The sequence below is a fragment of the Salvelinus namaycush genome, chromosome 29 (assembly GCF_016432855.1).
Source record: "Salvelinus namaycush isolate Seneca chromosome 29, SaNama_1.0, whole genome shotgun sequence".
Taxonomy (NCBI): domain Eukaryota; kingdom Metazoa; phylum Chordata; class Actinopteri; order Salmoniformes; family Salmonidae; genus Salvelinus; species Salvelinus namaycush.
Window position 1 is genome coordinate 3,761,893 of NC_052335.1, and position 13,853 is coordinate 3,775,745.

The 13,853-nt window shown below is 42.5% G+C and overlaps 1 protein-coding gene across 1 annotated transcript in view; it reads left to right on the top strand.

Annotated features, from left to right (window-relative positions):
- The window catches only part of LOC120024304 (protein lin-9 homolog), a 33,881-nt gene that overhangs the window by 17,573 nt on the left and 2,455 nt on the right, over positions 1-13,853 (top strand). The window contains exons 3-8 of the mRNA XM_038968519.1: positions 426-530; positions 4,212-4,342; positions 4,425-4,550; positions 12,902-13,059; positions 13,258-13,391; positions 13,702-13,827. Coding sequence (XP_038824447.1) covers positions 426-530; positions 4,212-4,342; positions 4,425-4,550; positions 12,902-13,059; positions 13,258-13,391; positions 13,702-13,827 — 780 coding nt within the window. The remainder of the gene's footprint in view (positions 1-425; positions 531-4,211; positions 4,343-4,424; positions 4,551-12,901; positions 13,060-13,257; positions 13,392-13,701; positions 13,828-13,853) is intronic.

The following is a 13,853-nucleotide window of genomic DNA, read 5'->3' on the forward strand; positions in this document are numbered from 1 at the left end:
GCAGAGGGACAAGATAGCCATGAGAAAACACTTTTTTTTTTATCAGTCATGGAATTCAAAGTGCTGAAAACAAATTGGCTACCTTTTTTAAAAAGATGGGGAACAAGCTATGAAGGAAAAATAGCCAACTAGCGCAAGAATGTGATATTGTCTATATAATCGTCAAATAATATCACTATAACTATCACTTTTAGTTTTTTTACTACCCATGAGCAGTTTGTCTTTCTGTTCAAATAACCATCATTGGTCTGATTTGCACAATCAATTCTACCATGTTGACACTTCATTTGTATTTTCAACAAATCAGTGCCCCAGTTTCATCTTAGATGGGGTAGGAAAGTTTAATAAGAAAAACTATCTGCACATTTTAAAAACATGTTAAAACATTATTACCTATATGCTGACCCTGCCCTCCCTGTGTCCAGCTGACGCGGAGCTCCAAGAGAAGCAGACTGTTCAGGGAAGAGGAGGAGCAGCGCCTCCCATCCAGATCCCCTAGAAGGAGCCAAAGGGTCACTTCTGTGCCCCAGGTAAGGGCTCCAGCTCACACAGCTGGGCAATGCAATCTCTCTTCAAATCAAATTAGTCACATGCGCCGAATACGACAGGTGTAGACCTTACAGTGAAATGCTTACTTACGAGCCCCTAACCAACAATGCAGTAAAAAAAAAAGTATAATAAGAAATAAAAGTAACAATTAATTAAAGAGTAGCAGTAAAATAACAATAGCGAGACCTATATACACGGGGGTACCGGTTATTTGAGGTAATATGTACATGTAGGTAGAGTTCCCTCCCTATAGGCTGTCTCGTCGTCGTCGGTGATCAGGGGTACCATTGTTGTTTCAATGGCAAACTTAATGATGGTGTTGGAATCGTGCCTGGCCGTGCAGTCGTGAGTGAACAGGGAGAACCGAGCACGCATCCCTGAGGGGCCCCTGTGTTGAGGAGCAGCGTGGTGGATGTGTTGCTGTCTACCCTCACCACCTGGGAGCGGCTCATCAGGAAGTCCAGGATTCAGTTGCAGAGGGAGGTGTTTTGTCCCATGATCCTTAGCTTAGTGATGAGCTCTGAGGGCACTATGGTGTTGAACGCTGAGCTGTAGTCAATGAATAGCATTCTCACACAGGTGTTCCTTTTGTCCAGGTGTGAAAGGGCAGTGTGGAGTGCAATAGAGATTGCATCATCTGTGGATCTGTTGGGTCGGTATGCAAATTGGAGTGGGTTTCTGGAATAATGGTGTTAATGTGAGCCATGATCAGCCTTTCAAAGCACTTCATGGCTACAGATGTGAGTGCTACGGGTTGGTAGTCATTTAGGCAGGTTACATTGGTGTTCTTGGGCACAGGCACTATGGTGGTATGCTGTAAACATGTTGGTATTACAGACTCAGACAGGGAGAGGTTAAAAATGTCGGTGAAGGCACTTGCCAATTGGTCAACGCTTGCTCGCAGTATTAGTCCTGGTAATCCGCCTGGCCTTGTGAATGTTGACCTGTTTGAAGGTCTTACTCACATCTGTTTCGAAGAGTGTGAACACACCCTTACTCATCTTGTATGCTCGTGTCACTGGGCAGCTCTCGGCTGTGCTTCCCTTTGTAGTCTAATGATTTGCAAGCCCTGCCACATCCAACGAGTGTCAGTCGGTGTAGTACGATTCGATCTTAGTCCTGTATTGATTCTTTGCCTGTTCGATGGTTCGTCAGAGGGCATATCAAGATTTTTTATTAGCTTCCTGGTTAGAGTCCCGCTCCTTGAACGCGGCAGCTCTAGCCTTTAGCTCAGTGCGGATGTTGCATGTAATACATGGCTTCTGGTTGGAGTATGTACGTACGGTGACTGTGGGGAGGACGTCATCGATGCACTTATTGAGGAAGCAAGTGACTGTTGTGTACTCCTCAATGCCATCGGAGGAATCTTGGCACATATTCCAGTCTGTGCTAGCAAAACATTCCTGTAGCTTAGCATCTTCCTCATCTGACCACTTTTTTAGCCAGCTGTATGTTGATAATGTCGTCGTTCAGCCACGAATCCGTGAAGCATAAGATATTATAGTTTTTAATGTCCTGTTGGTATTTTAATCTTGTGCGTAGGTCATTGATTTTATTCTCCAAAGATTGCTATCAAAATGGAAGGAAGGTTTTTCGATCGCCTACGATTACTCAGAAGGCAGCCAACCATTTGGCCCCTATTTCTCCACCTCCTCTTCACGCAAATCACGGGGATCTGTGCCTGTTCAGAGAACGCAGTATATCATTCACGTCGGGCTCGTTAAAGGGGAAAAAAGGTTACTCACCACGGACTGGCAGAAATCACAATCCTGATGTCCAGAAGTTATTTTCGGTCATAAGAGACGGTAGCGGCAACATTATGTACAGTTGAAGTCGGAAGATTACATACACTTAGGTTGGAGTCATTTAAACTCGGTTTTTCAACCACTCAACAAATTTCTTGTTAACAAACTATAGTTTTGGCAAGTCGGTTAGGACATGTACTTTGCATGACACAAGTCATTTTTCCAACAATTGTTTACAGGCAGATTATTTCACTTATAATTCACTGTATCACAATTCCAGTGGGTCAGAAGTTTACATACACTAAGTTGACTGTGCCTTTAAACAGCTTGGAAAATTCCAGAAAATGATGTCATGGCTTTAGAAGCTTCTGACAGGCTAATTGACATCATTTGAGTCAATTGGAGGTGTACCTGTGGATGTTTTTCAAGGCCTACGTTCAAACTCAGTGCCTCTTTGCTTGACATCATGGGACAATCAAAACAAATCAGCCAAGACCTGATTACCTGAAATAATTGTAGACCTCCACAAGTCTGCTTCATCCTTGGGAGCAATTTCCAAATTCCTGAAGGTACCACGTTAATCTGTACAAACAATAGTACGCAAGTATAAACACCATGGGACCCCGCAGCCGTCATACCGCTCAGGAAGGAGACGCGTGCTGTCTCCTAGAGATGAACATACCTTGGTGCGAAAAGTGCAAATCAATCCCAGCACAACAGCAAAGGACCTTGTGAAGATGCTAGGGGAAACGGGTACAAAAGTATCTTTATCCACAGTAAAAGGAGTCCTATATTGACATAACCTGAAAGGCTGCTTAGCATGGAAGAAGCCACTGCTCCAAAACCGACATAAAAAAGCCAGACTACGATTTGCAACTGCACATGGGGATAAAGATTGTACTTTTTGGAGAAAGGTCCTCTGGTCTGATGATACACAAATAGAACTGTTTGGCCATAATGACTATCGTTATGTTTGGAGGAAAATGGGGGATGCTTGCAAACCGAAGAACACCATCCCAACCGTGAAGCACGGGGGTGGCAGCATCATGAGGCACTAAACAAAATAGATAGCATCATGAGGAGGAAAATTATGTGGATATATTGAAGCAACATCTCAAGACATCAGTCAGGAAGTTAGAGCTTGGTTGCAAATGGGTCTTCCAAATGGACAATGACCCCAAGCATACTTCCAAAGTTGTGGCAAAATGGACAACAAAGTCAAGGTATTGGATTGGCCATCACAAAGCCCTGACCTCAATCCTATAGAAAATTTGTGGGGAGACCTGAAAAAGCTTGTGTGAGCAAGGAGGCCTACAAACCTGACTCAGTTACACTAGCTCTGTCAGGAGGAATGGGCCAAAATTCACCCAACTTATTGTGGGAAGCTTGTGGAAGGCTACCTAAAATGTTTGACCCAAGTTAAACTATTTAAATGCAATGCTACCAAATACTAATTGAGTGTGTTAACTTCTGACCCACTGGGAATGTGATGAAAGAAGTAAAAGATGAAATAAATCATTCTCTCTACTATTATTCTGACATTTCACATTCTTAAAATAAAATGGTGATCCTAACTGACCTAAGACAGGACATTTTTACTAGGATTAAATGTCAGGAGTTGTGAAACTGAGTTTAAATGTATTTGGCTAAGGTGTATGTAAACTTCTGACTTCAACTGTACAAAATAAGTTAAAAAATGTGTTACAGCAACGCAAATAAACGACCAAAAAAACACAATCGGTTGGACACGCAAAACGTCTGCCTTCTCAACACCATTTTAGTATATTTGCATATCTTTTTAAACCATAAAGAAGTAATGTGAATCATTGCCTATAATTTATCAACTTGTCAGGATCTGATTAACCTAGATGTCTCTAACTTAATTCTTGTTAATTTGTTTGGTATGTTTTCTTGTAGAAGTTTACTGCTGTGACAACGCCAGATAAGAAAGTGTCTCAGAGAATCCGTCAGCGATTGAGAAACCTCCTCAAACTGCCTAAAGCACACAAATGGTGCATCTACGAGTGGTTTTACTCTAACATAGACAGGTAAGCTGTATTACATACTTTCACAGTGAGTTATTCTAAGTTCTTTATTCCATTGAGCTCTGCCAACTTTTTCTCCTTCCAGACCTTTATTTGAAGGGGACAATGACTTCTGCCTGTGTCTGAAAGAGTCCTTTCCTAACCTGAAGACCAGGAAGTTGATCCGTGTGGAGTGGGGGACAATCAGGAGACTGATGGGAAAACCCAGACGGTATTGTTTATTATTACAGCATATTCTCTTTTCAAAGCCTGGCCCTCCAAATCAGATTTTTATTTCAAAGCTCTCTTACATAGAACATTGTCCTGATCATATAGGCCTAGACCATGTCTAAAACAACAAAAAATACACTAAGTTCATACATTTTCTGTCATTTAAATTGTAAAGTCATGTCTTTCTACACAATACCACTACTAATGTATCCAATCTGGGAGGTAAACTTGATAAAGTATTCAATCATTTAGCTGTGTATTTCAGATGGAATCAAGGCATTAGAATGTACCAGAGGCCACCAAAATAGAGCTCCTTCTGCTAAAAATTTTAACCCGGGGGTGGCCTGGCTGGTTATGTACTTGTGGAAAACACTGATCCCTAGCCACCAATGATACATCTTATTTCAGAAAGGAAACACCACATAGAAACATGTTTAACCATTTATTGAATAATGCAGGTCTTGGCAATATAGGCTCTGCTCCTTCAGCATCAATATATACAATTAACTACAAGCAGTGAGTGTGGTAAGCTATACCAATCCCCCAAAACAGCAGAACCAGACTACTGTGTAGCTACGGCAGAAAGCACTGTTTAGATATTATCAAATGATCCAGCTAAGTCATTCTACCATTACAAGGCTGTGTCCTGACTGGCCTATGAGGATCAGGTTACAGTGGATCATGGTTCTACAGAGAGATCTCTTCCTCCCGTACAGGGGGTGAGGTATAGAGGGATTGGTCGGGGGGTTTATGACCTCACGCCCATCGTACATTTTAAGGCAGCAGCCAACTCCCTTCTGGTCTGTAACGTGAGAGACTGGAATGTCTGTGTGCCTTAGGAAGAGTTTACAGCCCAAAACTCCAGAACATCAAATAAATTGACTTTTGGACATTATATTTCAGCCAAAATGGTGGTAAAACAATCATGGATGGAATATGAAAATGAATGTCGATTTTTGTGATGTCATTAACTTAAATGAAGACGTTATAACGAAAACATTGTAACTTGAGTTATCATGTGTATATGATGTTTACATCATTTTTGTTGTGTAGAAAATATCCAGATCAAAGAGAACTGATTTTAGTTGTCTAAACGAGATCATAGTAAGTTCTAATACCTTGCCTTGTAACTAGCTACACCCCAGGGAACCCAGAGAGCATGTCATAAAGACGGAAACACCTCTTTTGACCCGAGGGTATAAAACATGTGCGCTAAGAATTTACATATCAGACTAAGTTGACCATGCGCTGCAGCCGTGAAATGCAACACGAGTTTGAGGAAGACAAAGGAACCTCTTAACAATCAATGCTACGGTTGATTACTGTATCTAGGAAGGTGAATTCAAGCAGGACCACCCAGTTATTCTTTTCAAGTCACCGGTTGTCTACACGGCCCTCCTACCCACGATGGGAGCGTCGACATGGCTGATTAGCCTCCTCAGAAGCTCACTCTCACAGAACAAGTGCAAGGAAACAGACAACTAAGAGAAAGGACATGGCTCTCCTGAGTGGCGCAGTGGTCTAAGGCTAGCTGTGCAACTAGAGATTCTGGGTTCATCTCCAGGCTCTGTCGCTGCCGGCCACGACCGGGAGACCCATGGGGCGGCGCACAATTGGCCCAGCATCTTCCGGGTTAGGGGAGGGTTTGGCCGGCAGGGATGTCCTCCCATCGCGCACTTGCAACTCCTGTAGCTGGTCGGGTGCACGGTCGCCAGGTGTACGGTGTTTCCTCCGACACATTGGTGTGGCTAGCTTCCGGGTTAAGTGGGCATTGTGTCAAGAAGCAGTGCGGCTTGGTTGGGTTGTGTTTCGGAGGACGCACGGCTCTCGACCTTCGCCTCTCCCGGGTCCGTACGGGAGTTGCAGCGATGAGACAAGACTGTAACTACCAATTGGATACCACGAAATTGGGGAGAAAAAGTTGTAAAAAAAAAATGAAGAGAAAGGACATAGTTCACAAGATGTCACAATCGGAGACTTACACCTGAAGACGGAAGACCAGACCATCAGAGATATCCAACGGACACTTTCAACACGTAAATACATGCGTTACAATTCTGACCCATAAGAGCGTTAGTTCGGGGAAAGGTGTTAGGGCCACACTAAGCATAGTTTACAAATGCATCCAAGTGTTGCTTTTCTCTCTTGCTTTAAATCTCCATCTTGTGTAACGTGTCATATTGTGCTGGTCTGCTAGGGACCTGTTGCCTTGAATTAAGTTCTAATCAAGACACATACACAAACAGTCTAGGTTATCATTTAGCATGTTAGTAAATAAATAATCAACTCAATTTGTGTGGTATGGAATGATTAGTGAGACCCGGGTTTGTGCAGATTTACAAATTATGCGACGTTCAGAATGAGACTGAGGAAATGAATTGGTGACTGCTCTGAAATCGATATTCTTTGAGTTAATTCGGGAAATGTTAACTCATTAAACAAACTTTTCCCGTGGTGCCCCAGGCTATTGAGTTAATGGTTACATGATTAATTTAATCACGTAATTATAAACAGTTATTTATTCGATAAATAGCATGTCATCACGATAACGTCACGACAACTGTATACTCTGAATATTAACCATGAGCTGTGCAACGTATGTCTTATTTCTAATGACGCACTGCCAGGTACCCCCGCTTAAGGCAAGCCGTTTCCATTATAAGCAATGATCGCTTGATTAGTGCTGTGACTGTAATTGAATAACTATGTAACTGTTGGTAATGGATGAAGACCACCATTAAACTAAAATAACTTTCAAAACCATTTAAATAGCCCTACATTCATTATTTTTATGAATTTTATTTTCATGTAGATACACTTTACCTAATAGCGGGAGTGTTTACTAATGATTATAAGCAAAAGTCTGTCTACATCTCCTCTTTCTGTAATTTGATGCTCGAGCAGCTAATGCACGGGATGTAGAAGCACTAGCCTATTGGCTATGGCACTTCAATGATTATCAATGTCATATTATCGCATAGCTGTCTCTCTCCCCTTCATACTTGTCAATTCATTATCTTGTAGCCTACTTTCAGAGCCTAAGGCAGGCCTAGGTTTTTAAAATACTTTTTAAGGAAAGGATAAATATTTGCTTGTGTGTATTACATAAGCTGGTGGCTTTGATTGACATGTCCTTTTACAGAGGTGTGCGTGTGTGAGTTAGCAGATTCTCTATATAGGTCTGTATGTGACCAACTGCCTCGATTCGGTCTTATGTATCAACATTTGAAATGGTGTTTTTTACATTGGATAAAAGTAGAGACTCTAGAAAATGGTATATCATACACTGTAGTTGAGGAACAATGGGAAAGTAATTCTGCTTTGAAAGTTGATAAACTTGTAACCCCACTTTTGAGAAAATGGCCCTTGAATGTTTTGTTACACCTACTAGAGAGCTCTTCTTTGTCTACACCCAGTCAGGATCGTTCACACCCTCTTAATCCTTAGTCCCACCCATCTCTTTAAGGATTCATATGTGTGGTCATGTGGTTAACACGCGCTAGATCAAAAAAAAATATGTATATATTTGTCAGAGGCACAGGATACAGAAGGTGTAAACCGTACAGTGATGGTACTTGCGTAGTAGCAATCTCAAAAACAGAAAGTGTCAAGATAAAAATATTTTTGATTGTTATTAGATGACGCTTACCCGACTCGCTTGTCTAAATTGATCGGTCATGTGAAGGAAATGCTATAACCCCCACCCACATCTAGCTAAGTGGATGGGTAACTATTGTCTAGACATGTATACATGTTCATGAAATACAATAGATGGCCATAATCACCCCCAGACACACCTGGCTAACTTGATGGGTCATGTAATAATCCGGCCGAAGTGGAGTCTGTTGTTTTAAACATGTAGCTAGCTAGCTAAACAATGAACCGGCGTAACCACAACTCATACTACTATTAATACAAACATTGTCATAGCTGTAGTACGAATCTGCAGGTAGCTAAAGCTAACAACTAGGTTCAATGTTAACTAGCTAACATTAGGCTATAACTAGCCATGCAAATGTATTTCTGAGTCGAATAATATTACTACACGGATCATACACGTAACTTTAGCTAGTGTGCCAGCAAGCTAACGTTTGCCTGCTAACTAACAGTTTTAGAAACCTATATCTGGAAAATATAGCTACTCTTACCGTATACATGGATGAATGCTTCACGGCAGACTGGAACCATTGTAGATACAAATTGTTTGGTCAGCTTTGTGTCAAGTCACTCCGGTTCACACTGACCGTGGCGTGTGCAGAAAGTAGCCCATCACTTTTTCCTACTTATCTGTCGATGGTGCCTGCTAAATTCAGGGCATCGATGTTATTGAGAGAAAAAAAATGCAAATCTTCTGTGGTTCTCAATGGCTAACGTTATATAGTTAAAAAACAGGGCGGTAGAATGGACTGTCAACACATACTGAACAGCTCACTTTATAGACAGAAGCGGCTACATGGCAGACCAATCCGAACTTATCTCCCAAACATGTCCAGCCCATACATTCTCTCAGCCAATCATGGCTAGTGGGGAATGATCCTGTCTTTCCATGGCTTAACCAACTAGGGTCGTAATTTAACAATTGTATTCGTATTTATCAATGGAATACAAGTTTGTTATTAAGGTACATGAAAGTTCACATGTTCCAAAAGGCATTTCTGCCAAAAAAGGATTTAGATAAAAAATGTATGTTTATATTGAATCTCCTGTGAAGTTGTGACCTGCGACATACGCCTAGTTAACTGAAACGAGTCACATATGTCCTAAAGTAGCCTTTCCGGACTGAAATAATCAAATGCTCCTATCATGGCTTAATCTTACCACAAAAAAAAAACGATACCGAATAATCTGCTTTTTTTAAATTATTTTTTTAATTATTATTTTTTTTATGTATTTGTAATAATGACAATTACAACAATACTGAATGAACACTTATTTTAACTTAATATAATACATCAATAAAATCAATTTAGCCTCAAATAAATAATGAAACATGTTCAATTTGGTTTAAATAATGCAAAAACAAAGTGTTGGAGAAGAAAGTAAAAGGGCAATGTGCCATGTAAAAAAGCTAACGTTTAAGTTCCTTGCTCAGAACATGAGAACATATGAAAGCTGGTGGTTCCTTTTAACATGAGTCTTCAATATTCCCAGGTAAGAAGTTTGGGGTTGTAGTTGTTATAGGAATTATAGGACTATTTCTCTCTATACGATTTGTATTTCATATACCTTTGACTATTGGATGTTCTTATAGGCACTTTAGTATTGCCAGTGTAACAGTATAGCTTCCGTCCCAAGTCCTCGCCCCTACCTGGGCTCGAACCAGGAACACATCGACAACAGCCACCCTCGAAGCAGCGTTACCCATGCAGAGCAAGGGGAACAACCACTCCAAGTCTCAGAGCGAGTGACATTTGAAACGCTATTAGTGCGCACCCCACTAACTAGCTAGCCATTTCACATCGGTTACACCAGCTTAATCTCGGGAGTTGATAGGCTTGAAGTCATAAACGGCTCAATGCTTGAAGCACAGCGAAGAGCTGCTGGCTAAACGCACGGAAGTGCTGTTTGAATGAATGCTTACGAGCCTGCTGGTGCCTACCACCGCTCAGACTGCTCTATCAAATCATAGACTTAATTATAACATAATAACACACAGAAATACGAGCCTTAGGTCATTAATATGGTCGAATCCGGAAACTATCATCTCGAAAACAAGACGTTTATTCTTTCAGTGAAATCCGGAACCGTTCCGTATTTTATCTAACGGGTGGCATCCATAAGTCTAAATATTCCTGTTACATTGCACAACCTTCAATGTTATGTCATAATTATGTATAGTTCTGGCAAATTAGGCGGCCCAAACTGTTGCATATACACTGACTGCGTGCAATGAACGCAAGAGAAGTGACACAATTTCACCTGGTTAATATTGCCTGCTAACCTGGATTTCTTTTAGCTAAATATGCAGGTTTAAAAAATATATACTTCTGTGTATTGATTTTAAGAAATGCATTGATGTTTATGGTTAGGTACACATTGGAGCAACGACAGTCCTTTTTCGCGAATACGCACCGCATCCATTATATGCAACGCAGGACACGCTAGATAAACTAGTAATATCATCAACCATGTGTAGTTAACTAGTGATTATGATTGATTGTTTTTTATAAGATAAGTTTAATGCTAGCTAGCAACTTACCTTGGCTTCTTACTGCATTCGCGTAACAGGCAGTCTCCTCGGAGTGCAATGTAATCAGGTGGTTAGAGCGTTGGACTAGTTAACTGTGTTGCAAGATTGAATCCCCGAGCTGACAAGGTAAAAATCTGTCGTTCTGCCCCTGAACAAGGCAGTTAACCCACCGTTCCTAGGCCGTCATTGAAAATAAGAATGTGTTCTTAACTGACTTGCCTAGTTAAATAAAGGTGTAAAAAAAACAAATCGGCCAAATCGGTGTCCAAAAATACAGATTTCCGATTGTTATGAAAACTTGAAATCGGCCATTCCGATTAATCGGTCGACCTCTAGCCCTCACCCTCCGATCCAACAGGTCCCAGACGTGCTCAATGGGATTGAGATCCGGGCTCTTCGCTGGCCATGGCAGAACACTGACATTCCTGTCTTGCAGGAAATCATGCACAGAATGAGCAGTATGGCTTGGTGGCATTGTCATGCTGGAGGGTCATGTCAGGATGAGCCTGCAGAAAGGGTACCACGTGAGGTGGGATGATGTCTTCCCTGTAACGCACAGTGTCGAGATTGCCTGCAATGACAACAAGCTCAGTCCGATGATGCTGTGACACACCGCCCCAGACCCATGACGTACCCTCCACCTCCAAATCCCGCTCCAGAGTACAGGCCTCGGTGTAACGCTCATTCCTTCGACGATAAATGCAAATCCGACCATCACCCCTGGTGAGACAAAACCGCGACTCGTCAGTGAAGAGCGGTGGGTTTGTGCCCATGGGCGGCGACGTTGCTGGTGAGGACCTGCCTTACAACTGTCCGCAATAGGGCTTGTAGGCCTGCCTGAGCACTGATGGAGGGATTGTGCGTTCCTGGTGTAACTCGGGCAGTTGTTGTTGCCATCTTGTACCTGTCCCGCAGGTGTGATGTTCTGATGTACCAATCCTGTGCGGTTGTTGTTACATGTGGTCTGCCACTGCGAGGACAATCAGCTGTCCGTCCTGTCTCCCTGTAGCGCTGTCTTGCGCGTCTCACAGTACGGACATTGCAATGTATTGCCCCGGCCACATCTACAATCCTCATGCCTCCTTGCAGCATGCCTAAGGCACGTTCTCGCAGATGAGCAGGGACTCTAGGCATCTTTATTTTGATGTTTTTCAGAGTCAGTAGAAAGGCCTCTCTAGTGTCCCGAGTTTTCATAACTGTGACCTTAATTGCCTACCATCTGTAAGCTGTTAGTGTCTCAACGACCGTTCCACAGGTTCATGTTCATTAGTTGTTTATGGTTCCTTGAACAAGCATGGGAAACGGTGTTTAAACCCTTTACAATGAAGATCTGTGAAGTTATTTGGATTTTGCTTGATCGCTAACAGCTAATCGCCATATGGGTGTTTAGCAAGCCAACCGCATGCTAGGTAATGATAGTATCAACTGCTCATCCAACACAGCTGAAAATATAGCAAGCCTTGATTGGTAATCTCACAGCTATAAAGCGTCAGCTTCCCCACTAAGGTACACGGTGATAACTTGAAATCTGAGGAAGAAAGCTTATGGTTTGGGTTAGGCAGTAGTAACTATTTCAAATGAAGATGTACTTCTGTGAATATATTCTTAATGATGGAAAGACCCAGAAAAGTTTAGCCGACGACAGACTTACGCCATCCGAGTAGCACAAGATATTACGCTGCTCGACTGCTGAACAGTGTGTGTAGCGGCCCGCAGCATTTGGGCCAGCACAATGGTGGTAGATATGAGTCACGCTCCACTAAAATGACTGTAGCAGTGTGAGCTGCATCAGGGTATTAGATGCCTTGCGTACGCACCATGTACAAGCATGTGTGATAATGCACGTAAACTTGCTTACCACTATCCTAAAAATGTGTGCCATCGTACTGCGATGCTCCAAGCAGATGCTATTGAAGGGGTAGATAGTGTTGGCATCTGTCACCACAACATCGTGTGCTATTGGCAATAGCAATAATAGCAACCATGCCATAACGACTATGTGCAGATGATACAGGACGTAACAACCAATGCATGAATTAGCACAAGCTCATGGATACGGAGCCTAACCATGCACATGCTCCCACGAATGCAGTATCGGCAGCTATTCCATTTATGCAATACTGTGTGTAGATAATGAAATTAACTTAAATGTTCCCCTCTAGGTGTTCGTCTGCATTCTTTTCGGAGGAGCGGACTGCACTGAGACAGAAGAGGCAGAAGATGCGTCTGCTGCAGCAGAGGAAGCTTGCCGACGTGTCACACTGCAAAGACCTCCCCGATGACATTCCCCTGCCGCTCGTCATAGGAACCAAAGTCACTGGTACAACACTGTTGTCATGGCAACCAAAGTGACTTGTTAAATATCAGCAGCCCTTACCCTAGAAGTAGCTATCATAGTCACTGGTAAAATATCCACAAACCTGTAGCCAAAGTACCTGCAAATATCTCCAGATTAGATTTCCTCGTTTTTGTATGTGCAGCCAGCTTTGAGTATTGATAATGTCTGTGTGTATTCCAGCATGTCTCAGGGGAGTCCATGACGGCCTGTTCACTGGGCAGATTGATGCTGTGGATACAGGCGCTGCCACTTACCGTGTGACCTTTGACCAGAATAGGCTGGGCACACACACTGTGCCTGACTACGAAGTGTTGGTATGCCTGCCTAGCCTTCATAACACTCATTCAGCATTGATATGTTAGAACTGGGATTCTAACCTCATCAGACATCACAGACACGAACACATAAGTCTTTGGCCATCACGAGCAGTTCTTTCCAAACCCCAAGAAAGCATTACCAACCTAGAAGACGATACATTTTTCTTCCTCGATCACGCTCATATGCTTTCAGAAAATCAGCAGCAAGGGAGGGAACATGTACAAGATATTGCCAATACCATGGTGATTTATTGCATTACCAGCTAGAGTTTATTTAAAATATCTGTTGTGTTTCTTCCCTCTCCAGAGTAACGAGCCTAATGAGACCATGCCCATCTCAGCCTTTGCCCAGAAACAGAGACCCTCCCGCTTCCAGAACTTCATGACCCCACCTAGGGAAACGTACCCCTCTGCCACCACACCCGTCCTCATGGTAAGCATGAAACAAGGGCTTCAGTG